Source organism: Pongo abelii, chromosome 6, assembly GCF_028885655.2.
Source record: "Pongo abelii isolate AG06213 chromosome 6, NHGRI_mPonAbe1-v2.0_pri, whole genome shotgun sequence".
In the NCBI taxonomy this organism is placed as follows: domain Eukaryota; kingdom Metazoa; phylum Chordata; class Mammalia; order Primates; family Hominidae; genus Pongo; species Pongo abelii.
Genome location: NC_071991.2, coordinates 105256605 through 105283725, shown reverse-complemented (window position 1 = coordinate 105283725; position 27121 = coordinate 105256605). Strand labels below are relative to the sequence as shown.

The 27121-nt window shown below is 40.1% G+C and overlaps 1 protein-coding gene across 44 annotated transcripts in view; it reads left to right on the top strand.

Annotated features, from left to right (window-relative positions):
- Positions 1-27121, top strand: part of NRCAM (neuronal cell adhesion molecule) — a 314284-nt gene that overhangs the window by 189105 nt on the left and 98058 nt on the right. For all 44 annotated transcript variants that reach the window (XM_063726137.1, XM_063726124.1, XM_002818345.6 and 41 more), the window contains one exon: positions 26652-26863. In XM_063726137.1, coding sequence (XP_063582207.1) covers positions 26758-26863 — 106 coding nt within the window. In that variant the 5' untranslated portion in view covers positions 26652-26757. The remainder of the gene's footprint in view (positions 1-26651; positions 26864-27121) is intronic.

Below are 27121 nucleotides of genomic sequence, written 5' to 3'. Positions count from 1 at the left end.
AGAGAATATAATCTTTTTATCTCTTATGGCAAGAATGTTGTGTTTACACTTTAAAAGTGCAGAGTAAACAGGAAACATTGCTCTTTAAAAGTGGAGAAATGCCGTGTAAATGAATTTTACTTATTCGCGATATTAATAAGAAAATGGCTAAATATAAGCTTCAGTGTTTAAAAATCCTGATGTGCACTCATTTATTCCATAAGACTGGAGGCAGCTGTGTGAGATAGCAGGAATTTAATTATCTGTATAGATTTCTAGTTAAACAGGTAATATTTTTGCTAAAGTAGATTCTTTGTATAAATATAATAACTGCCCTAGGGAAAATAATGTTATACCATGGAAGAACTGAGCTTTATCTGAAAATGAATAAATGGGTTTTTTGTCCTATTTTACCCTTGAGCTTTTAATTAACAATTTGTAGAAACAGGGTCACTTGACTGGAATTAGAATTCTCTTTTGATGAGTCTTTTTTATATTCTGTCTGGGATTGTATGTAAACTTACCTTTCCTTTCTAAAGAACCTGAACATGCTAAAATGAACATGCTAAAATTTAAATGCAGTGTTCCAATTCAAATAAAGCGTAAGGAATAAAACCATTTCCCTTTAAAAAAAATGTGTGAAATTTTAAGTGGGCTTTTTTGGGGTTTTTGTTTTTTCCTAAGTTACTTTTCAAAGTGGAATACCTTTATACGGACACGTGTAATCAAACATCATTATTTATATTTACATTCTCTTTGGAAACCATGGGATTCTCAAGGCCCAAAGCCAGGTGCCCAAGAATCCTGACCGAAAGTGTGTGGTTGCCTATTGAGGGAGCAATTGCTATATTATAAAGCCACAGTATGCCTTTTTGCCACAGCTGGCAACAGCAAAATCAAAAGATTCTTGGGAGAAAATTCTCTATAGTCCTAATCACACATCTTGCAAGCAGAGGCACTGGTTGCCCTTTGTTCCAGAGCTGTTTTTTAAAATAACATTTGTATGATAAGTAGCCTTAAGTGGCAGAGAAAGTGTTTCCTTCTAGAGCGTAGAGGGATGCTTACTGCTTATTATAAAAGATTCTGGTTCCCTAAGCTGAGAGTTTTCTCTCATGTAATGCAATCTGCTGTGTGTGTGGGTGTCATGTGGCCCTCTTTATAACACCCTATTGGAATAATTGGAGTTTTAGGAACCAGTTCAAGAAATTACTGATACTCTGGCTACTGCTATTGCTATATGGAATAAAGTCTTTGTCTTTGACCCAGTAGTTTTCTGTCCTCTGCTCTATAAAGCTATAATAGGCTAACTTGTTAGCTTGTAAGCAGGGTAAAATCTTAGACTCTTTTTACTTACTGACAGGAATGTCCTTTAAAAGACACATAAAGATAATGGCCCTTTCTTTTTCCTTTGTCCTCAATCGTAAGTGGCTGTGGTGGGCTTAGGGATAACATAGCCTGAAGTGTGGCACATGGATCAGATGGCAGGAGACCCGTTCATCTGTGGCCTGCATCAGATGACAGGAGACCCAGTTCTAAATATAGAAGCTGGTGTGAGTCACAGGGAATGATTGATATTTCTCAGAAGGTAAGAGATTGTCTCTTTATGACAATTTTGGGCACCTAGAGACAGAAAAGACACTGGATCTGATTTTAACTCTATCTCTTTGAGCTCAGACTCCCCCCAAAAAACATCATTTAAATTTACCTAGAGAACACACACGCATGTGCAGTGTAGTAAACCTCATGTGCAGTGACCGATTACCTTTGGAGACAGAGCAGATGACCATAAGCCTGATCCGGGTAAGAACAGCTCAATTTAGCCATCATACCCAGGCTTTACCAGCCCAGGACCCCAAAGCCTACATTATTCTGATTGGTAGGATAGCAGCATTTCTTCATATCTGCCTTCCTAGTATGGATACAACTTTAGGAAATGGTCCTACTAGACTAGACAGAAATTTGACTCAAAATGGTTGAGGCCATGCCAACCTGAATAGAAGTGCCAGCACATGGCTTCTGTGTTATCTGTTATCTCACTGCTTTGAGAAGCATAAAGCCTCATCCAAAACAATGATGTGAGGGAAAGCTTACAAAGAACACTGTGGAATGGCCCTTTTCATATATGAGAAAATATTTGAAAACACATACAATACATTAATACTATGAAAAAAGAAAAAATTTATGATAATAAAAGTCAGTTCATAGGTGGAGGAAGGAATATTTCAAATGATTTACACAGTTCAGAGCTATTCAAACTGCTGAATATTTCTAGCACTTTCATGAACACTGGCTTTCTCATTCACCAGTTTTCTTCCTCCCCTTTCATTTAGCTAAACATCATGGTGTATTTTGTTGTAAATGGTATGGCAAATAAGAAGGGCATGATTAAAAGAAAATGCTCTCATCAGGGTATGAATGTGCCAGTTAATTCTTAAAGACACTGTGCGCAGTTTTTGTGAATTCTGGAAGCATCTGTGAAACTTTATATTAACAAGCCATTACATGTTAATAATACCTGTCTCAGCAGAGAACTCCTGTAAAGATAAAGTAAGCTAATGTTTGCAAATTTCTTGGCACAGACAGCCTGGCACACAGTAAGTGCTTAATATATTGACTATTATAATAGGGAGGGAGCAGTTAAAAACATGAGTGTTTTGCACTTTAGGAGTTTCCAGAAGGAAGCCAAATTTTCCTGTATAATTTGGAAAGCATAAAATAGAGGTCAGGTGTGAAACTGGTTCCTAGGAGATGATGGAGAAAGACATAGAGGACTCTACCCACAGAAACTGGGTCAGATCAGGATAGACCCCAACAAAGCTGTGCTGTGAAATCATCTATGTCTCACAGAGGGACTTTGGGATCCATCTACAAGGTGAACCACCATCACCATGAAGTCAAGGGTGAGGACACCAGTATAGCCCTCCCCCAGGGGCAAGGATATTCCATTAGCCTGTATCCCAAAGCTCCAGGGTTTATGCAGGATCCAGGAGAACTGCAAAGCACCAGGTCCCTACAAACAATAAAGGCAGGGACAGCTGGGAATGTGCCCTGGGTATTGTCACATAGCTTTACTTTCTAAATGTGATTCTGTCTCCCAAAGCCCTGTATGAGCCAGGGCTCCCACACACTCAGCTCTGAACATCTTTCAGGTGGGGCTCCATGAGCTGTTGGAGGTTCCACAGGTGCCACCATTGCCCCTGGGAGCACTTGATGGGGCTTCACATCCAGATGTCTCGGCTCCTCTTACACAAATGTGAGGACAGCATTCATTTCCTGTCCAGTTGGAGACCCCCTATTATTCATCTGCTGTTGGAGGGAAGAGGAGGTATTGAGATTATTGTGTTTTCCTTATACCTTAAAAAGAGGATAACTTTTTCTTTCCCTCAAAACACATGGAATTGGAAACCTAGAAACTCAACGAGGTCAATTAATGAGACTGGATACAGGCTCTGATTTCTGGTTAGGAGAGGACAACCCAGGGAAAAAGAGTTATTATGTGTTTGTTACAGGAACAGAGAAATTGTCTTTGTTTTTAGTGTTAACTACCAAGAGGCCCACAAGAAGCAATGGGATGCCATTAGGAGACTAATAAAGATAGATATTGTATAAATAATTGATGCCAGTTAAGATAAATATTGTATCAATTGGTATGAAGCATGAAGATGTTTCTGAAATTCCAGTTTGTTGCACCATTTTCAGAGTGCTCATTTTAAGGAAAGGTAGAAGAATAATCTGTGTTGTTGGTGAGACCCAATGACCTTAAGGTCCTTGTGATTTCCCCGTAGTCCCAGTTGTGCAGTATCTTTTTTGATTAAGCCAAGAACACATGTAACTCAGCTTATAAAGAATATAAGCATAATTAAAAATAAAATAATGCAGCATTAAATATGTCTTCCTAGATAAATGAAAAGAGGGCTTTACACAGGAAGTAGAAAAGAAGATGCAGACCAGGAGCAGAGGCTAATGCCTGTAGTCCCAGCGCTTTGGGAGGCCAAAGCGGGCAGATCGTTTGAGGTCAGGAGTTCAAGACCAAAGTGGCCAACATGGTGAAACCCCATCTCTACTAAAAATACAAAAATTAGCTGGGTGTGGTGGCACGCACCTGTAATACCAGCTACTTGCGCGGCTGAGGCAGGAGAATCGCTTGAACTCGTGAGACAGAGGTTGCAGTGAGCCAAGACTGCACCACTGCATTCCAGCCAGAGTGAGACTCCGTCTCAAAAAAAAAAAGAAACAAAGATGCTAAGCCATATTATATTTTCAAATACATAGCGTTAAACATAGTAGTAATATTCTGGTATGTTTTAAAAACAGCAGGCAATGCAATATGGAAAGACTGAATGCAGGAAGACTTGAGTGTATAATAGGGTAAATGAAGTTCAAGAACTCTTCAGATTGCTGGACTGGTATGAGGCCTGGCCCAGGTCACTTTCAGCTGTCTAACATGTGTTCCTTGCTGGTGGCACCCACCCAACATGAAAATTAGCTTTCTGATTAAGTCATCCCGTAAGCCTGTGAGCCAGGCTCTGGTGGAGTGGGTCAGATGAATGACTTCTAGCTTCCTAAGTGGTTTCTGTGTGACAGTTGCACTCATGGTAGGGGTAAGGGTTTCAGAGAAGCACCCCACCGTGATTTGAGGCAATTATACAGCCTGGCTCATGGCTGAGCCACACCAGCACCTGCCAGATGGTGTTGGCAGGAAGCAGGCAGGCCCTGTTTCAGCACTGCCTGATGCGGAAGCTCAGAGTTAAGGCAATACACTGCAATTGGCTCTTATGGCCCTTTGCACCTGTTAGTGAAGAGGCCAGACTATTTGTGTCATTCATGCACCAAGGATTTCTTTCTTTCTAACCTTTGGAGTTAGTGTTACTCTCATCCCACACTTGGAGAGAAAGAACATCAGTTCTCATTTCTGCACAAAAAGAAAAAACAATAGGCAAGGAAAGAAATGAAATTCTTTTCTGTGAAGGTGCTTCATGAACGCAGTGAAATAAAGCAGACAGATAAGATAATATGATTTGGTTATTCTTCCTGGAATCTAGAGCCTGAGATGAAATTGGGGATTTTCTGCCACAGGGCATCCACGTGGTTCCTGTGGGAGCTGTAGGGATGAGACACTCACTCTAACCAAGCACCTTGGAAGATGAGGGTTGTGTCAGTGGTCTCCATGGGTTTATGAGGTTCACCTTCCTTCCTATGCATTCCCCCAAGTCAAGCTGGTAGCCAAGCTTGAAGAGACATTGAAGATGTCTGGGAAATGCTTCTCCACGTGGTAGCTTCTGCACTTCTGCCTAGAGTGAAGGAATTTGCACCAAGGGAGTCTGTAGTTATGCTTCTAATGAGGCAAAGGGAATAAAAAGATAAGCCAAAAGGCCTCCTGGTGAAAGTACGTGACCCAGTGGAGGAAGAAAAGGGGAAAATCTAGCTAGCAAAGCAGAACACTTTTTACACTGAGAGTCAAAATGAGCCAGGGAAAGCAGCTCAGCACCTTGTTTTCCAAAGGAGATGGAGAAGGACCAAAGGCAGAGACCTGAGAAGAAATGACCCCAGAAAAGAGTGAAACTGCACATCTGCAGGTCATGCCTTATATAAAGTCTGTCCTGTAGATCTTCAGGGAGTACATGTGGAAGTAAAAGGATGCTCAAGACTTACAGTAATAAGGACTTGTCTGCTGTTCTCATGCTGTAGAAAGATTATGGACTTTGAATCCACAGGACTGGGTTCAAATTCTAGTTTTAATTCTTGCTGTGTGGTCTTGGATGAGTTATCTGGCCTCTCTAAATCTGTGTCCACCTTGTATAAAGGAGACAAGTGAGAGAACCAAAAAAAGGGTAGGCACAAAAGTTCTCAGGGAATGTCTCTTTCTTTCCTGTTTCCTATTTCAGCCTTGGAAAAAATACACACATCAAACACACACACACACACACACACACACACACCACATCACTGTAGTTGAGGAGTCCTTCTGTAGGGGAGGTGGTGGGTGCATCAAGGGGCCAATCATGGGTGATGCATCCTTGGAGCATGAATCCAGGGTATGAGATTTTGCAAACCCAATCTAAGACTGCCAGCCACTTGTGTTAGCCTAGGTTCCCCCAAAAGCTGAGCCAGAGACTACTTATGCGCAAGCCTTAGTCTCTGGCTCAGCATTTGGGAGGCTTGTGCGTAAGTAGCTTGTTTGGAAATGTGATCCTCAGGAGCAGAAATGCAGAAAGGGGCAGTGGAAGAAAGTGAGGGGAGGAGCCAACACAAGCCTGCGTCATTGCATTGGCTGTTTGATCCCAGTGGACTGGTGAAAGGGTTTATGAAGTGTTTCAGAACTGTCTGCCAGGGGATGAAATGGAGTGCTTTTATCCACTGACTCCAGATCTTCATTGGTCTAGACTGGCCCTCACAAGACTAACTCCCCTGCACTGCTGGGTTGTGCTTGAGTGCAGAGTAGATTTCTAGAACTATTAACCAAAGATTAGAAATGCCTAGGGCAGGAAGCAAGAGATCCCTATGAGGGTCAAGGTGAGGCCACTGTCCTAGAGCACCTGTGCCAAGCTGCTCAAAACCTCCAGGAAAACAGGTGTCTACAGCTGTGGCTGAAATAAGAGGAATAACCAAGAGGATTTTGAAGTGGTGCACAGGAGGGGTCCAATACAACTACTCTAATGGGGATATCCTGTCTTTTTGCCTGGAAAGAAGATGTTAAAATAAAGAATTCCCTGGAGTGTCTTTGGCCTTTCAAGTCTATGATTCATGGAGATAAAACCAAAATTTGCTAAAAATCTGTTGATTAATAAAATATAAATAGACACAGCAATAACATTTGCTAATTTTGTTCTCCAAATGATACCTGTCAGCTGTAGACAATGTATGGAGCAACAGAGAGCTATACTATCTACTTACTGGACAACAGACCTAACTTAGGTGATGGTGATATATGCTGAAAACAAAGAGAGCAGTGCTTGGGCTTGAGGAAAATCTAGTGGAAAGTTGAGTTTATTGATCCTTAGGAGCACAGCCTTTACCTGGGTCTTAAGTGGGTTTTATAACGATTAGGAAATCTTATTAAAGAAGAAACTTTGGAAGGGGTGCTGGGTGCTTTTAGAACAAAGGAGAGGACATAGGGAATATTTCCAAGTCAGCTTGGACCCAGACAAAATTATAAAGTGGATTAAGTTTGTTTTCAGCCCCTTTCTGTCCACCATTTCTCCTCATGTCATCACATTCACTTCCCCTCCATCAGTGTCCCCCTTTAGGAAACTAGTACCTAGTACCTAGTACCATACTGGCCTGCTTAGATGCCTCTATGCAGTCAACCAGTTGATTTTTATTGATACTTCCAGTGTACCTAGAACCTTGCCAGGAATTGAATATGAGAACACTCCACATCATAAACCTTCCCCAAATGGCCTATCCTCCAGTCTCAAGTCCTGCCCATGATGGTAGATAATTTAAAAGGCTAATTTGTATACATTGTGCCCAACACCTGTTTATGCACCACTCCAGAGCCTCGGCCTCCCCATCTCTTGTTCCAGCTCTGTGTGGGCCCCAGCCAATTTCACACCAGTACCCCTCTCATCTCCCACCCAACACTCCCATGTTGACATCACTGCAGACTCCACTAATGCCCACGCTCTGGAATGCACAATCCAGAGGAGCAAGGGGGTGAATCTTAGACCAAGCACATCCTGGGAGTAAGTTCTTCTCCCTTTCCCCACTCCATCGCAGGGCTGGTTCTGAGCTGCCATTTATCCACCTTCTTGGGAGTGTGGTCTGTGGATTGAGCAATCAGTCACACTCGGCAACTCAGTACTCCTCCATATCGGCTCTCCATCCTTTCCAGCATCTCTCCCCTTGTACCTCATTCCTCCCTAAGAGTATAGTCCCTGATAAAATAACAACCCATTCATTTTTTTCAATAAATATTCATTAGGTATTTACTGTGGGCCAGGCACTGACTCTGGCACCGTGAGTACAGAGATGAACTTTTATATTCAATGACTTATCTGATATTAGATGTTTTCTCAGAAGCCATATTGTTTAATGCCCTTTCTTGGATGTCAGGAAGTCCTGGCCACGTGGTGGAGGGCTCCGCTTGCCTGAATGGGTTAAGGATTAGAAATGGTTTGAGAAACAGAATAGGAAGCAAAACTAGACAAAACCTCTCAGGACCAGGTTCTGAAAGCAAAGATATCAGGCACTCTTTCCTCATGGAAATTGTCTGAGCCTCCAGACAATTAAGAGGTTTATTTTTCAAAAAGCTTTTTTAAAAATTCAAATTTTATTTTAAGTTCTGCGGTACATGTGCAGGATGTGCAGGTTTGTTACATAAGTAAGTGTGTGCCATGGTGGTTTGCTGCACCTATCAACCCATCACCTTGGTATGAAGCCCTGCATGCATTAGCTATTCATCCTGATGCTCTCTCTCCCTCCACCCGCCGACAGGCCCCAGTGTGTGTTGTTCCCCTCCCTGTGTCCCTGTGTTCTCATTGTTCAGCTCCCACTTATAAGTGAGAACATGTGGTGTTTGGTTTTCTGTTCCTGCATTAGTTTACTGAGGATAATGGCTTCCAGCTCCATCCATGTCCCTGCAAAGGACATTATCTCATTCCTTTTTATGGCTGCATAGTATTCCATTGTGTATATGTACCACATTTTCTTTATCCGATCTATCACTGATGGACATTTGGGTTGATTCCATCTCCTTGCTATTGTGAATAGTGCTGTAATGAACATACACATGCATGTATCTTTATAATAGAATGATTTCTATTTCTTCGGGTATATACCCAATAATGGGATTGCTGGGTCAAATGTTATTTCTGGTTCTAGGTCTTTGAGGAACCACCACACTGTCTTGCACAATGGTTGAACTAATTTACATTCCCATTAATAGTGTCAGAGCATTCCTGTTTCTCCACAGCCTCACTAGCACCTGTTGTTACTTGACTTTGATTTTTAAAAAGGCTTGTTAACCAATTATTCAACAGTTCATTTAGCAAATTCGTATGGATTTAAGTGGTACTTCAAGAAGTTCACAATTTATAGAGTAAAAGAATCAACACTCATTTTAGGAAGTGATGAGTATGCTTATAAAAGTACACATGAGTTCTTTAGGAGAGGGTTAACAAAGACATTTTCCTCTAGAGAAACTCTGTCCAATAGAACTTTCTGTGATGATGAAAATGTTCCATTCTGTGTTGTTCCAACACAGTAGCCACTAGCCAACCCCATGTGGCTTTTGGGCACTCAAATTGTGGACAGTGTGACTGAGGAACTGGATTTTTAATATTCATTAATCTTAATTGGAATGTAAATAGCCGCATTTGACTAATGGCTGCTGTTTTTGACAGTGCATTTCTAATGGTTGACATTTTAGTGGAGTCTCCAGGAATAAGTAGGCGTTATCCAGGCCACAAGGAGGATAAGAACCAAGTAGAAAGTGGAGAAAGCAGACTGGGTCGAGAAAACAACAGTGAACATGGACATCAGAGTGCCTATTTGTTAGGCTTGTGACAGAGTGAACAACAAGAGAGAAGGCTAGAAATGTACACAGAGGCTGTGTCATGATAGGCCTTGTGATTTTAACTGTCACCATTTACTAAGGGTCCACTAAGCTCCTGCCACATCGCTATGCTCATTCCATATTTATCTCAACAGCCCTGGAGGTAGGTAAATTAGCCCCATTTTACAGGTGAGGAAACTAAGGCACACAGGGCTTGTTGAACATAACCAATGCAACACTGCTTGTAGGTGACAGCACCAGGATTTAAACTAGGCTCTGACTCAACAGCCTATCCTCTTTTTACTTTATCACTTTCCCCCACGTGGGTCTGTCACATGGGAAATTTGGGCTTCATGTCCTTATAGGCAAAACTGTTCTAAACTGGGATCTTCCCTAGACAAGAATGTATGGTGTAAAAACAAGGAGGAAAAGGAGTTGAGAGGGCTGGTCAGAAAAATGAAGGGTGGCCCATGGGACCTAAGCTGGAAAGAGAAGGAAATGAAGAATAGAATTTTTGGAGAGTGGGAATAATGTGGAGCTGAAGGACCAGGGGCAGGAGGAATAATTAAGAGAAAGCACCACACGCAAGGCTGTTGTGGTCAGAGGGAATTATTGCCATTTTAGCAGGCTTTCAGCCAAAGGACAACCTGGAGCATGTTTCGGCCCTGAAGCTGCGGGTGTTAATTGCTGAAGGAAACTGGCAGAATTTCCATCACAGCACACAGACAACCACCTCCTCCAACAGGCAGAGACCCAGACTCCTTCTCTGTGTGAGGAAATGGACTTCTCAGAAACTGAGTCTGAGCTTGTTTTCTTTTATAAATCTCTACTTTTGGTGGCTTATTTTTGCTTAGGAAGATAGAAATCAGTAGCATTGACTTTGAAAAGTGTTCATAATCCTCAGCATGCCAGGTGAAGTGGAGACAAAGAGGAGGCAGTGTGGCACGTGAAGAAGAGAAGGGTGTGAACGCTCTCATCTGAGACGCTTGATGAAACTGATCCTCTCTGCCTGACTTAGGTTTAATAGCTCACATACCTGTGAATGTGAAGTTAAAAGCAATTTTGATTTGAAGTCAAGATTATGTAGAAATTAGTCTTAATATATCATAAAAATCATTTCAAGAAATCCTGAAAATTGTCACAAACCCTTATTAAGGAAATTGATTTGCAGATGATGATAGAAATAATTTTTTCATGAAAATGACAAATGTAGCTTATTTTCATTGACATTATTTATTTTCATTAGAGTAGGCTGCTGTCTACACTTCTCTTAAAACCACTCTTTCAATAATACATTTAGATTCATATGCTAATATATCTGCCATTTCTCTCAGCTTAATATTCTGTGTTTAGAGACAGGTATATTGAATTTATACTGGGACTAGAGTATTATATTTGAAAGTACTTACCCGGAGCAAAGGCTATGAGTGTATCCTCTGAAAGGTGTCTTGATTTGGAAAGTACAGGATGTTCCAGTTAACTTTCTTATTTATAGTTTTTTGAAGTATAATTTATATACCACAAAATCTACCCATCTTAAGTGTAGTTTGGTGAGTTTTAGTGCATTTTTAACAGCAAATTTCATCCCAGTCTAGCTACAGAACACGACTGTCGACTGACAAAGTTCCCTCCTGCCTGTTTATAGTCGGTCTCCTCTCCTACCCCAGGCCCCAGCAGCCACTAATCTGTTCTCTGATTCTATAGTTTTGCCTTTTCTCCCCTTCCCTTCCCTCCCCTTCCCTCCCCTTCCCTCCCCTCCCCTCACCTTCCCTTCCCTTCCCTCTTCTTTCCCTCCCTCCCTCCCTCCCTTCCTTCCTTCCTTCCTTCCTTCCTTTTTTCTTTTCTTTTTCTTTTTTTTTTTTTTTTTTTTTTTTTTGACAGAGTCTTCCTTTGCCGCCCAGGCTGGAGTTCAGTGGCGTCATCTTGGGTCACTGCAACCTCTGCCTCCCGGGTTCAAGTGATTCTTGTGCCTTAGCCACCAGAGTAACTGGGATTACAGGCGTGCACTACCACACCTGGCTGTATTTTTAGTAGAGACTGGGTTCTGCCGTGTTGGCCAGGCTGGTCTCAAACTCCTGATCTCAAGTAATCCGCCTGCCTTGGCCTCCCAAGGTGCTGGGATTACAGGTGTGAACCACCATGCTGGCTATACTTTTGCATTTCTAAAGATTTCATATAAGTAGAATCATAGATGGTCTTTTGTGTCTGGCTCCTTTTACTCAGCATAGTTTTGAGGTTTCATCCATGCCACATGTTGTTGCATATATCAGTAGTTCATTCTTTGTTATTGCTGAATACTTTTCCATTATATGAATATACCACATTTTGCTTATTCTTTCATCAGTTAATGGGCATTGGATCTGTTTCCAATTTTTCATTATTATAAATAATGCTGCTATGTACATTTGCATACAAGTCTTTGTGTGGTTATATGTTTTCATTACTCTTAGGTAAAAGAGTAGAATTGCTGGATTGTATCGTAAGTGAGTGTTTAACTTTTAAGAAATTGCCAGGTTGGGCATGGTGGCTCATGCCTTTAATCCAAGCACTTGGGAAGTCCAGGTAGGTGGTTACTTAAGCTCAGGAATTCGAGACCAGTCTGGGTAATATAGTGAAACCTGGTCTCTACAAGTAATGAAAAAAACTAGGTGGGTATGGTAGAACATATGCCTGTGGTCCCAGCTACTTGGGAGGCTTGAGGTGGGAGGATGGTTTGAGCCCAGGAGACAGAGGTTGCAGTTAGCTGAGATCACACTATTGCACTCCAGCCTGGGCAACAGAGCTAGCCCTGTCTCAAAAAAAAAAAGCAAATTGTTTTTTCAGAATGGCTATATGTTTTTATGTTTCCATAGCAATATGTGAGGATTTCAGGTTCTCCACAGCCTCACCAACACTGGACATCATCAGTCTTTTTGAATATAGCCATTCAAGTGGGTGTGTGGTAGTATTGCATTGTGGTTTTAATTTGCATTTCCTTAATGATAAATGATATTGAACATCTTTTCTTGTGCTTGTTAGATATTTGTATATCTTCTTTGGAGAAATCTCTAATGAAATTTTTGTCCATCTTTTTATTGAGTTGTTTTGTCTTCTTAGTTTTGAGTTGTAAGGGTTTTTCTACATGTTGTAGATACAGGTCCTTTATTAGATGTATGATTTGTAAATAGTCTGTGGCTTGTCTTTGCATTTTCTTGTTGGTTTCTTTTGAAGAGCAACTGTTTTTAATTTTGATGATGTTAAGTTTATCAGTTTTTTTCTTTTGGTGTCATAGCTAAGAAATTTACCTAACTAAGGTTGTGAGATATTCTGTTATGTTTTATGCCAAGGTTGGAAAAACTATTGACTTTAATTCTTTAGAACAATGATTAACAATCGCCTGGATGCCACAGCCAGGGATTTGGCAGTCTCTGGTAGCTTTGTGGTTTCGTGGTTGGGGTAGTGATAGGAGCAGGAGGCTGAGTATATTGTTGTCATTGTAAATAATTGTAACTTGGCCCCAGCAGCCTTCTGTCATCCCTGCTACTGAGCACAGTACTCAGAAAAACTCCCCCATGACTATTTGCCATCAATCTCCTCTCTGACCACTCCCAGTCTCAGGCATCCATCGATCTGTACATAATTGATTTTCAGGTGATTGAGTTAAATTTAATTGAATCCTCTAAAATTCCCTGCACATTTCACTCTGTGCATGAGAAGATGGCACCCTTGATAATCCTTTTGAAAGAGAAGTTCTTTAACTCACTTACCCAGCTTAGCACTTTGAAACTCATCTGATATTAGCATAAAAACAAAACTCAATAACAGCATTTATACCCCCTTACAACAGGCACCAACTTTACGTTTCTGTCTCATCACCCTCACTTAGTATCCTTCATCCCCTTCTGGGCACTTGCCAGAAACACACTATACTCTTGGATTTTACTCATGGCTTCCCTCTTCTCTCCCTGGAGTATTATTGTTACTCTTCCAGGGCAAAGTAGAGCTCAGGTTTCACCTCACAGAGTCTTTCCTCTTCCCTCTTGAACACAATTGGATACATCTTACTTTCTGCTCCCATAGGGCCTAGATCCAGCTCCTGGTGGAGCACTTACCACATTGTTTTGCATTTAGTTATATTCTCATACAGCTCACTGCCCGCTCCCAAGCCCAGCTTTGAGCACTTCAAGGGCGTGAATTATGTTGAATTCATATTTGAATCCCCCCTAGCATCTAAAACTTCATGGGTATCCAATAAATGTTGTTAATAAAATGTTTGAAGCCAGTCCTACAAAGAACTCTAAGTGCCTTAGACTCTGAGATAATGCTGCAGCTTTAAAGCTTCTAAGTAAAAATGACAACTCTTCCCTTTAAGTTCTGTCATTTTAGATATGTCCTGGTCTGAAAGTCCGCTCAGACGTTCCTGCCTCTGCAGAGTAGCCTGCACTTTCTTCTCAATTTTGTAGGCTTGCCTTCCACTTAAAATGTTCAGCATCCAATGTAGAGATTATCACTTGCTTTGCCATCTTGGGCAAAATTTTCACAGAAATGTATAGAGAACAGCTCATCTCCATCCATACCCTTGCTCTCAGTTCAAACCAAAGTACATCTTTCAAACGTGACCGTTTTTCCTGCATCTTGCTTGATAGCTTGTCTGATGGCTTAGTCCAATTTACAAAATCTGTACAGAAGAACTAGGTGTCTTGATTTAGTTAAATGGACAGAGAAAACACTGAGATTTATCTATCTGCTATTCTTATAACCAATTTTGATAAAAATCATAAGTTAAAACCAAGCTCCTGCTGAGTATTAACAGGCCTTCTACAGCTATTTCTGGAAGGGTATTTTTTTTAACTTTTATTTTAGGTTTGGGAGTACATGTGAATAGAATAGAATACATTTAGATCTTCCAAAAAATAAAAACTGTTTTCTCTGCAAGGCTTGTGAGAGGAGTTGGAGAGCAACAATTAGTGTTTTATACTCTAGCAAGGGCCTACAATAGTCTTATTTAAAATTCTCGAAGGAGACAGAAACCTAAATTTGGAAAGCCTTCCTCAGACAGACTAACTGGACATTTTTAAGAAGCTGCTCAGTGAGGTGCGTTCAACTTTGGCAGGCAAGAAGCCACCCAACTTTGCCTGCTTAATCCTCAGCCAGCTGACCACTCAGGAGTAGGACCGTTAGCCATTTATTCTGCCCATTCCTGAGCAACACCCACACCCAATATCTCATAAAAATTATATGCAGTTATTCTTCCCAGCTCTAACGATGTCTGTAGAGTCTATCTCCTACATCCCTTGGTCTCTAATCTTATTCTTAGTGGTCTCCCTGGTACTCTTTCTGCTGCCACCTCCCTGAATTTCATTCTTTACCAAATCCTTTCATGTGTAAATTCCATTGGATGCTCTGCCAGCCTTTTGTTTTCTGTTTTCTGGTTTGTTTTTAAAATTTTTTTAAACAGTCTTGCACTGACACCGAGGCTGGAGTGTAGTGATGCAATCATAGCTCACTTCTGCCAGGCTTTTGAATCACTGTCTCCCCAAAATGTTGCTTCTCATATTATCCAACTTGGCCCCACTGGACACAGATGCAGCAAGTGATGCCACCCAGAAACCACTGCTCAACTTCAGCTGAGAGCCCCAAGCCCACTCCTGTCTGAGAGGGGACTGGGCAGACTTGCATGGCCTGCTCACCTCATTCTTCCCTTGGTTGAGACAGCACCATGTGGCTGGTACTCACTTTCCCATGCCTGCTTGTGCCTAGACCCAACAACCAGCAGCCTCAAAGGATCTAATTTTTAGCTGTCTTCCCATTTCTGGTCTTGGTTTTTCCCCCTGAGCTGGCATCTCAGTAACCATCATTATTGGTGGCTGGTTTATTTGACTCCATTTCTATTATAGCAGATTTGGCTATCATAATTCAGTGTTGAGTCTAGGAAGGCAGACCTCAGAGACTTTCAAAGCATAAGCCCTTATAGGAGATCTTCTAGTAAAGTTTTCTTGAAATCTTTGTGATTCCTTTAATATATTTAAAGAAATTATTTTTGTAAGTATTTTAGCCCAGTTTATTTGTGAACTACCACAATTTCTGAAGAAAAATGATAACAATAAACACAACATAACTTGGAAATGTATTACTTCCACAACATTTCTTCTTTCCTTGCTTTTTCTTTGTCCTCCTTATCTCACTTTTTTCTTACTCCCCATATTTCTTTCCAGAGGATACAAATATTTATCTTTAGAAAATAAATGCTCAGTTTACTCACACAAAATTGTCCATGAAAATTAAACTGAAAAGACACAGAGGCAGTCATTCTAGGTTTAACATTCTTATCAACCAACTTTGATAAAAACCAGAGGCTTTTCTGTCCTGACTCTTCCAGGAGGCTAGATACTTTGACCAAAAATACTTCTACCTGAGGACATTTCAAACTGCTCTTTGGTTTTATTTTTTTCTTTTACTTTTTAAAAAAACTTTAAAAATTTTTTTAATTTTAATTTTTGTGGGTGCATAGTAGGTGTATATATTTATGGGGTATATGAGATGATTTGATAGAGGCATACAATGCGTAATAATCACATCACGTAAAATGGGTTATCCATCCCCTCAAGCATTTATCCTTTGTGTTACAGACAATCCAATTATACTCTTTTAGTTATTTTAAGATGTACAATTAAATTATTGACTATAATCACCGTGTTGCGCTATCAAATACTAGGTCTTATTCATTGTTTCTATTTTTTTTTTTGGTACCTAATAACCATCCCCACTTCCACCCCAACCACCCTCCCACTACCCTTCCCAGTCTCAGGTGACCATTCTTCTGCTCTCTACCTCCATGAGTTCAGTTGTTTTGAATTTTAGATCCCAAAAATAAGTGAGAACATGTGATGTTTGAGTTTCCGTGCCTGGCTTATTTTGTTGGTATAAATGACAGGATCTCTCTCTTTTTCTTTCTTTCTTTTTTTTTTTTTTTTGAGACAAGATCTGGCTCTGTTGCCCAGACTGGAGTGCCATGGCACGATCTTGGCTCACTGCAACCTTTGCCTCCCAGGCTCAAGCCATCTTCCCACCTCAGCCTCCTGCGTAGCTGGGACTACAGGTGCTTGCCACCATGCCCAGCTTATTTTTTGTATTTTTTTTGTGTGGAGACAGAGTTTTGCCTTGTTATCCAGGTTGGTTTTGAACTCCTAAGCTCAAGCGATCCACCTGCCTCGGCCTCCCAAAGTGCTGGGATTAGAGGCATGAGCCATTGACCTGTCCTCATTCTCTTTTATGGCTAAATAGTACTCCATTATATATAAGTACTACATTTTCTTTATCCATTTATGGCTTGATGGACACATAGATGGCTTCCAAATTTTGACTATTGTGAATAGTGCTGCAACAAACATGGGAGTGCAGATGTCTCTTTAATATACTGATTTCCCTTCTTTTGGGTATATACTGAGCAGTGGAATTGTGGATTGTATGGTCGCTCTATTTCTACCTAAACTGCTCTTTGAATTGACATTTCTTTTAAATCATCACAATGGAATATATTCTTTCTATGGAGTCCATTTAAATGGTGGTGAAAAGAGAGTGTGGTTTTATAGAAAAAGTGGTTCCTGAGAAGTCACAGACAGCAGAATTGAGCAGAGACAGCAGAATATGCCAAAGCTCTTAAATTGTTGCGTTGATTAAATCTCACAGTACAGAGGACATTGTTTCTAACATTCATGCTTTTGTGTACTTACCTTTCACAGAGGACATGGTCTCCTGAGGAGTTAATATTTAACTTCCAAGAAACTGATTTATATTCTAAATGCTTGGGAGAGGGATGCTCTTTGGAGTAAACCTGATAAATTTTCTTTCAAACAAATGGCCGCTCGTTGATTATTTATTTTTTTATAAAGGCAGATATTCACATAGCCTGTATAAAGAAAATTAAATGCACCAGGAGTTAAATATTTCATGCATTCCTCTGCTGTTTTGCTGGTAAGTTCTTTATAATACAACATGCGTATCAGCAAGTGACTGAGATTTGTTCTTTACATGAAACAGCCTCTGGCTGGAATGAAGAATTTTCAGCTATTTGGTTTGTGATAATATACCTTCCCCTGCACTGATAGCAAGTGGAATATACAATTCTTCATGTCATGTCCATCTCTATTTCTCATTTTCATGGTTCCATTATGATTACAGAGAGCCTGGATACCTTGGCAAAATATATTTTGAAATGTGGCTGGGAAGATTATAGTAATCTGTGACATGTTGGGAGTGATGCCCTTTGGGTTTGGTAAATCTGAGCCTTTTGCCTCCCCAACCCACATGCTCAGGCCCTTGCTTGGGGGGAGCACAAGTTACAGAAAAGAATGATTCATAGATGCAGCTGGGAGGAAGACAGAGGAGGTAGCTTCAACTAGCTAGCACCCACACAGCCCATCATCATCATCATCATCCTGCTCCCTGATTAATCGCCGAGATGAAACAATAAGATGGCCATCCTGTAGGATGTCACTTCTGAAACTCTTCAGAAAAAGCACTTCAGATTGATTGTGAATAGGCCATGCTCCCCATGGCAGAAATACTAGTGCTCACTAAATATTCCACCCACACCCCAGCATTTCCCAGACTCTCTGGTGATTGGAGTCATTGACTACTTCTGGTCAATGGGTTGTGAGCAAAAGATGTGTGCATCACTTCTGATTGGAGGAAGGTAAGAGCAGGAGAGCATGGGGACTTCGGAAGACATTTGTTGAGTTGGCAGCATCACAAAATGGTGGCACCTCTGTCAGCCTCGAGCAGAGGTGCCTGCACACCCACACTGGATAATAGAACAGGCGAAGTATCAATTGTATTATGTTAAGCACTGAGACTTCTATGTTAATTTCTTACTGGAGTAGAATGTGAATAGTAGCCCATGGACTTCTACCATGAGGTTAATTCTCTCTCCTGCTCTCTCTTCTCCCTGCATTACTACCGTTCACACTCATTAGGAAAGGAGTACATATTGAGATTTTGACCTGTGCACTGCGTCCCTACCCTAACTGGTTCATACCATTCAGCAAGCATAGCAGGGTTTACCTTTGAAATGTGACACAATATTTTTCAAAGTGACTAGCCTGCCTGGCATTTCAAAATGCTATTTTTTACTATTAAATGGCTGCCATTTTGCCATGTGTTGCTTTCTTGACAAGTGGATAAGGTATAGCATGTTTAGAATATTAATATCCTGAAGGGCCTTTTTTTGCTGAAGTTTTTAATAAACTGTTTCCAATCCTTACATCTTCTCAGTGCTATTTGTAGAAATCTCAGTTTACAGGAAGATAAATAGAGCTAGAGCTTGTTTCAGTGACTCCACAAATGTTTCTGAATATGTTGCTCTGAAGACCCATATTCAGAATTAAATTTTCATTTCTCAGACCTCACTTTTAGAGCAGTTTCCTACTTTCCATTTTTGTTTTTAAATGGAACTTTGTTTCTGTTTTCTAATCTGAAGGGAATCAGCTGAGAAGTGGACTTTGTGAGGAAGGAAGAGGCCTGTCCCTGTGGTTTGGCCTGTCCCTCTCTCCTCCCTTTCTCCAGATTACCTGTCTTTTGGGAGAGTGAGAAGAATAGAAGCTGGGGCTGAGCTCAGCCAGAGTTCTAGTATGATTCACGGAGATGGGAAAGTAGGAGGGGTAGACTAACAATATTGGACTCTCTCATCCTGTTTTCTACCTTAATCTTTGCTATTCTGCATTAGAAATAAATTAATATAATGCCTAAGACAATAAATTAGGCATAATTTACAATTATGCTAAAATAATATTTTAGCATAAACAAATTTATGCTAAAATAATGGTCAGTGTTAACCACCTTCTATTTATTCTGACTATAAGTTTTGTGTGAGAAATGTAAGTTAAGTATGTGCCTTTTGGCTGCACCAACATATATATAGAGAAGTATCTAGAAAAACCAAAAAGGATAGATAGTTTTGAAGAGAAGTTTCCATCGCCACACTATTTACTAATTTAGGTTCGGCCATGACCTTGTAAGGAGACCTGCACATTTGGATCATCAGTCCTCCTAAATGTGCATGTTAGTATGTTTCTGGTTGCAAGAAACAGCCAATCTCAGTTTATCTTAATTCATTATTGCAGATATCTATGCCTATATAATAAACCATTCCTTAATTTTGTGACTTAAAACAACAACAGTTTATTATTTCTTATAATCCTGAGGGTTGGCAGGATGGTTCTTCTGTTGCATGTAGTTTAAAAAGTCACTGGCTCAGCTATTTTTGGCTGGGAGCTCAGCTGGGGCCAGAGAGTCCAGGATGGTCTCTCATCTCCCGGGGTCTCTTTCCACTGGCTTCTCATCATCAGTAGTATGGCTCATACTTCCCAGAGGGAACATTACAAGAGGATAAGCTGCAGTGTGCAAATGGTCATCACACCTCTGTTCACATATTGCTTGCTAAAAATCCCACTGGCCAAAGCATGTGACATGGCCAAGCCCACAGCCATTGTGAGAGTTGACTATGCAAGGGCATGGATACTGGGAAGGGTGCTTCCTGGGGCCACCAATGCAACAGTCTACCTGCCATATTAATGAAATTTTGTTGTAGAATACACAAGACTGGAGAAAGACAGGAAGATGTCTCAACCTCAGTCACTAGTGTGGCAAACTTCACAGAGAATTGGAACATTGTTTGGGGTACCAAGAGATTTACAGGCCTGGTGATTATAGTGCAAGGGTAGTAGGTGCTTGTTATCACCTATCCAGTGTTCTGGTGATGTCATGGCAACTCAGCTCTTCTCTGTCTCTGTTTCTATTGATCCTCTACTGCCCACTGGCTTCATTCTGCACTCGATGCCTCATATCTTTTGCTTACTCATGCTTGCTCCTAATGCCTTGCCTCTATTTGACCTTTGGCTTTTGTTCCTGCTCCAAACCGCTGACTCACTCTCTCTCTGTCTCACATTCACCCTCTCTATGAGAAAGGAATTTGTTACCACTTAGTTGGTCACTCTTCAGTGCCTCACAAGCAGCCAAGTCAACTCACAGGCTCTACATGGCTCCCTGCCTTTGTTCAGACAAAGGCTGAACACCCACCCTGATTCTTTTTGCCTTGGTCAGAGTGTTGAGGTCAATGCAGAAGAAAGACTGTGAGCATGGCAGGCATTCAGAGTGGAGCAGTCTCCTCCCCACTCTGTTTAGTGAATTGTGATTGGATTGGAAGGTGGGATGAAGAAGGAAATTCTCTTTCGTTTGCAAAGAATTAGTTCTTTCCTCTTTCTCCCCAACCATCTTTCCTTTTCCAATCAGCTCTCTCATCCCAGCCAATCCTGACAACTGTCATCAGATAGCTGGCTGGACAAGCCTGGAAAGTGTGGAACAGGTGCTGTCCTCGGTCAGGGTTGCTATTAGTCTCACACACACACGAGCTTTTCATTAACCATGCTTCATCATTTGTCTTAGATCTCTCAGTTACATCATTGCTTCATATTGTTCTATTTTCTTTCTTGTTACTGCTGTGCTAAGTAAAAGAGATGTGAAAAATCTTGTATTCAGATGATCTTGTGTGTTGCAAACAACTGGATTTCATTCAAAAAGACCTTGGTATTTTTGATAATCTAATGTCAGTGTCCCAAAAGCTTTTTAATAATTTTCTAAATCTAAAATGTCCTTAAATTATTGCTTAATATATTTTTATGTTTCTTTATGCCTGAACTCTCTCTGGAAGGAGTCACAAAACTTGGTAATAATGACTGCTTCCTAAGGGAGAAAGGGGGTTGCCGGTTGCTTACTTTGCATGCTATGGTCTTTTGTACTTTATGAATATTGTACCATGTGCACACACTGCCTACTTTTAAAATTAACTTTTTAAAGTACATCTTGTCTACATTGTCTTAAATTGTTCTTCCTTTAGAAGGCCAGAGCCTGCATGTGGTAGAAGTCCATGGGGTCTTATTCACATGGAATCTGGTGTGAAGAAGCTCCTAAAGTTGTGCCATGGGCAACACTGTGAAGATCTTCCATAGATATTCAGAAACCATTAGAGGTTTTCTTTTTTTAACATCAGTAACTAAACTTGGTAATTCTGTTTGCTTATTGACTAATTACAAATTAAGAGGATATAAGAGGGAGGGAAATGCTAGGGACCTCTCAGGGTGTGGCAGTGTGAGATGGCTAAAAGCTCCAGAACCTTCCAGAACTGGAGCTCTAGATCTGGTACTTCACATATCATGTGACATTTAAGCAGGTGACACCATCCTACACCTTGAAATCCTTATCAGTAAGTTAAGAAATGTAATAGAAGTTACCTTCTGGAATTGTTTGGAAGATAAGTTAATGCCTGGAGGAGACTCATCGCTGTGCCTGGCACATGGAAAAGGCTCAGTGAATGGTAGCCATTATGACTGGATTATTTTCTTTCTGTTAAATAGGTAGAAATACCTGTTTTTCTGTTTTCTGGGGTTTTTATGAATATCAAATAAGATCATTAGTTACAGTGCTCTGAGAAGTCGAGATTTTGAGCTGTTATCAGGATGTTGTTCCATTATCTGTTATTGGGGTAAAAACCACCTGTTTATTCTTCACCATTCCTTAGGTACTAGTCCAGGTTCTAGTTACTACATTCCTGGTAGAGGCTCTACTATGGAAGATTCCTTTGGACTAGGAGGAAATTAGAAACATGGTCCTTAAAGCTTCTCACAGTTTGTCTTGTTTGATCATTATCATCTCTATAGTCCTATTATCCCAGACTACTTTTTTCTGAGGTGCATTAATGATTGTGTAGTGGTGCAGATGTAACTGACTCTGTTGATGTGTTAATTATTAGTTGTTGTTGTCCATTTCTCTCTAACCTTTCCTCCACAGTCTCAGACTTAAAATCTGTAGTTGAAAAGCACAGCGTGGCTAGAGAGGTGCATTTGTGTACTTCTTCCTTAAGATAAATATTTAAAATATAAAAAGTGACCATCCCCAAGTTGACTGCTGAAAAATGTCTTTCACAGTCAAGATGATGTCATACCCACTTAGTTATCCAGTCACTGAGGCGAGCCACTGATGAGGCATCAGAGCAATAGTTAGTGTGTCAAAAGGCATCTAGTCACATAAGCATATTTGTTTATCTGCTTGGAGAGTGTAGATCGTGTGATGTGTTCAACCAGCATGGAACCCACCCATGTTGGGATGCTGAAAAGCCCAAATAGAGGAGAATGAAATGGCGAGTAATGCGTGGCCTTCGAATTCTGGTAGAGAGCTGATTTTTTTAATTAAAATAATTCCCTCCTTCATTTGAGAGAAAAAGAAAGGTTTTATTTTCTTTCTAAAGACAAGACTTCTTAAGTAAGCAACAGGAGAGCTGTTTCTCTCAGGCTTGATGTGAATCCTTTGTGAAAACTGTGGGGTTTTCTTTTGAAATACATAGTAAGTAATGCAGGGGAATATTTGCTCTGTGATTTAATATGAATTTGAGGCAAAAGAAATAAGGGAACCTTGAATTGCATTTCTTTTCAATGATGAAAAGTTTATCAAAGAAGGGAATTTTTCCCCCTTCTGTTTCACAGGTTCTATAGGTAACATACGAAAAGTTGCTTTGAATGGAGTTAAATTGAATGAGATATGAAAAGGCTTTGCTGTTTATCATTACTGTCAGTCCTTTTAGCAATATGTGTGATTTTAAATATCAGGGTGATCTACTTTTCAGAAGACGAATCTACCATTTATCTCATTCAATCATGCTTTAAAATATCTATGGCAAATATTTTTTGTACATTGTAAGCTATATTGCACTAACATACTCCTTAGCCTTGATTAAAAATCATGCTGCTATTTCAAATTGGGATTTTATTCATTGTAGTATAATTACATTAACAATTTAGTTTTAGTTCATGATTCTCACTTAATGAAGAATGACCATCATTTTCCAAGGTAAAGTACAGGCAGATGGGCTCCTACTGAGTCAAAGAATAGACGTCAATATCGAGAGTGCAAAGCAGTGGTTTTTCTTTGTGCAGTGTGCAGAGTACATTACTCTCATCAAGAGAAATCTCAGTCTTCTGTAGCTCTATTTGATTTTCAGTTTGATTGAGTGCTGGGAACTTAATGCTGTCCTTAGGCATTTGGATTTTCACCTATAAGAGCATACGTTACAAGAGTGGGTGATTTTCCATGGGCAGGAGCCAGAGGGTGGGCTGCACCATTGCTTCATCCTCCTCTAACAGAACCTACACTAGAGACGATTTGTGGCTAATGGTGCAGTTTAACTTAAAACTTCTGAGGAGAACCCTCATCTTCAGTTATCGTAGTTCATGACCTCCCAGCAGTATGAGGATTTATTAACTCATGTCTCTTTAAGTAAGTGCTTTCAATTTTTCTTAAAAATGCAATTTTTTTCTTTATAAAACACTGTGATTTGATGTGTAATAGTTTACTCCATGTATACTCTGAAAAAGCATAGAGGTTGATTGATACTTTCTTTTATATGAATTTGTCTAATGATTTTCTCTATATTGGAGGGTGAATAGTTAATACATCCAGGCAAAATACATGAAGAATTTACAACAGAAATTGTACGCAGCTGTTTAAGATCTTACAGGTGTTACAATTTATTAGTACATCTATTGGAAAGTATATTAGTTCTCTAGCCCCTGTCTGGAGAACTTGGCACTTAAGTCCAATAATCTCCATTAGCGTGACACAGAAATCAGACAAATAAACCATTTTCCTTTTCAGAGTTTGACTCTTTTGTTTTATCTCAATATGTATAATATGTAAGATCTGCATGTTTTCAATGATATTTGTGACGTTTATTTTTAACTTCCCTAAAGCTTATGTGAATTCAAAATTAGTGTTTCAACCAGAAACTCATGAGAGACCTAATTAAATTTGACCAAATGATCTAGATGTGCTTTGCACACACAGAAAGATAGTCTGGTTTGTATTTGTTCAGAAATGGTTGAGTGAGCTTCTATACCTGTGTCTCAGTGCTTAATGGATATGAATGTTTGGATATTATAATATGGAAAGACATTTCCTGGATCTTAAATGAAGCCAAATAATATGGATGTTTTATTCACAAAATAATATTTATGTAAGTATAATGTTTATGTTTAGCATATTCTTTTTTTTTTTTTTGTGATGGGGTCTTGCTCTGTCACCCAGGCTGGAGTATAGTGGCACAAGCTCGGTTCACGGCAGCTAAGCAATTTTCCCACCTCAGCCTCCCAAGTAGCTGGGATTACAGGCACCCACCACCATGCCCGGCTAATTTTTGCATTTTTTAGTAGGGACAGGGTTTCACCATGTTAGCCAGGCTGGTCTCAAACTCCTGACCTCAGGTGATCCACCCGCCTCAGCCTCCCAAATTGCTTGGATTACAAGCGTGACCACGCCCAGCCTGGCATATTCTTTTAAAATTTGTTTCGCAAGAAGTGTCCTACTACAGTTTTAATCATGTTCAAATCAGAACTTGATTGCTAGCAAAATATGTTATTAGGATTATTTCATTTTCTTTTTAACATTTAAGCACTATTCCACACACAGACATGATCGTACAACTAATTTGATCATATTAACAAGATATTGGTTTTTAAACCAAGCAGTATAAATATAAGTACAGCCTTGGGTAGATCATAGTCAAACTATCCAAACGCAACCTCAGCTTCAAAGATTGTAAAGTCTCCTTTTCTTTCCCCTTTTCTCCTTTCATTTTTTTTTTCCTCCAAATATTTATTTACTACCTACCATGTGCCAGGCACTGTGATGGGCTATGAGGATGCAGTGGGGGATAGGACAGATGCCATCCCTGCCCTGAGGAGACTTGCAGTTTATTGGAAAAGATGGACATCATAAAATATACAATCATACAAATAAAAATTACATAAATAATTCAATACTTCAACTTGTGGGAGGTACAGCAATTTATAATAATAACATCCCTCCCACCTTCTTGAGAGAGTCATTGGTTGCCCCACCTCTCTTCATGAAGGAGAGGACATGATTAAACCTATCATTTCAGGTAGGAGTTTGCTGTGGGCTGGATATCAATCTTCTATTAATATGTTTGCGCTCATGCTCTCCATTTTGCAATGGACACTTCCAATATGCAAGGCAGGCTGTATTAGGTGTTGGGAGAGGGCTACAAAGATGAGAGAGACAAAATCCTTTCCTGGAGGAGTAGAGAGCATGTATGCAGTGTGTGTACACACACAGTCTATTTATTAATATATTTCTACCTATGTATGTGATGTTTAAAACAAGGAATTTCAGGGATTCGGGGTGGTGGTGAAATAACTTCTAGTTCAGGTGATCAGCTAATGTTTCCTGGAGGTGACCTTTTAACTGATCCATAAGAAATAAATTGGACTTTGATAAGAAAATATGGTGGATAAAGGCAAATGAAATAGAATAAACAAAGACAAGAAGGCAGGAAAATTTGAGTCATATCGAAGGACTGACACAAGAAAGAAAAACAGAAATGAATCATCCAACCAAAAAACGGTTATATGGAAATAAAAGGAAGTCAGGTTTGTAGGAGAAATTAAGCCCAGATCACTGAGATTTTTAAGTACTTGTTTAAAGATACATTGGACTTTATTTGAGGAATCACATATGGCTACTCCCAATATTTAACCAGAGAAGGCCTTGTAGAAAAAATTAATCAGCGCTGTGAAGGAGGGTTACTACAGGGAGGAAGGCCCGAACTCAGAGCACAGCTAGGTTCATTGCTATAATCTAGGTGGGAGATGGGGAAGACCTGAATAGTAAGTGCTCTTCTGGTAAATTAGTGTTTTGGCTTTGAAGCAAATTTACAACAATCCCCTGAACTTTCCCAGAGACAATCTGTAGAATGGAGAAGCCATTAGGCTACCCCTCTAAAGTCACAAAGTGATTGCTTTCTAACCAGCTTAAAAGCCAAGTTTTCCTGATCTGTTGGGAAAGATATGATAGCCTCTGAACACTCATAATACAAATACCATTTAAAATGGAAAAATCATAAGGATGGTAGACAGATTATGCTTCACATCACTACTAATATCTCTGAACTGATTTTAGCTGATTTATGATAAATGATTATTCCAGTTTTGAGAGTTAAATATTTAAAAGTTAACTTTTTTTTAGAGTTCATGTATAATACAGGGCTAGTTCTCTGTGCTGCAGACTTCCGCTCTTCATTTCCTTCTTTTTAATACATTATAATTATTATTCCTACTCTATCCTTTTTCAGTTTCCCGCATGAAAATTACTTAAACGTTGCACACAACGTTTCAAAAAATCTTTTGTGAAAGAAGAAAAGGAAATTCAGTGTGTGGGTCTCAGCAGGCGTTAAGCTAATGCAGCTTAAAATAATGCCGAAAAAGAAGCGCTTATCTGCGGGCAGAGTGCCCCTGATTCTCTTCCTGTGTCAGATGATTAGTGCACTGGAAGTACCTCTTGATCGTAAGTATTAACATTTTAAAGCTGTTAGGCCCAGGAGTCAAAGCCTCCCAGCATTTATCATCACCCTGAACTGCGTGAATGGAGAAGGTGTCTGTGTGATACTGAAAAGCTAATCAAAATTAATTTGGCTTTTACCTTCAGCACCTGGTGTTTATAAAGATTCACACTGTAGAAGTGGCCATTGAAATGGTCAGACTCACAATTACCTCCCTGTCATTCTCCTTCTTCCCCCTCAGGTGCCTTTTGTCTGCCCTGCTG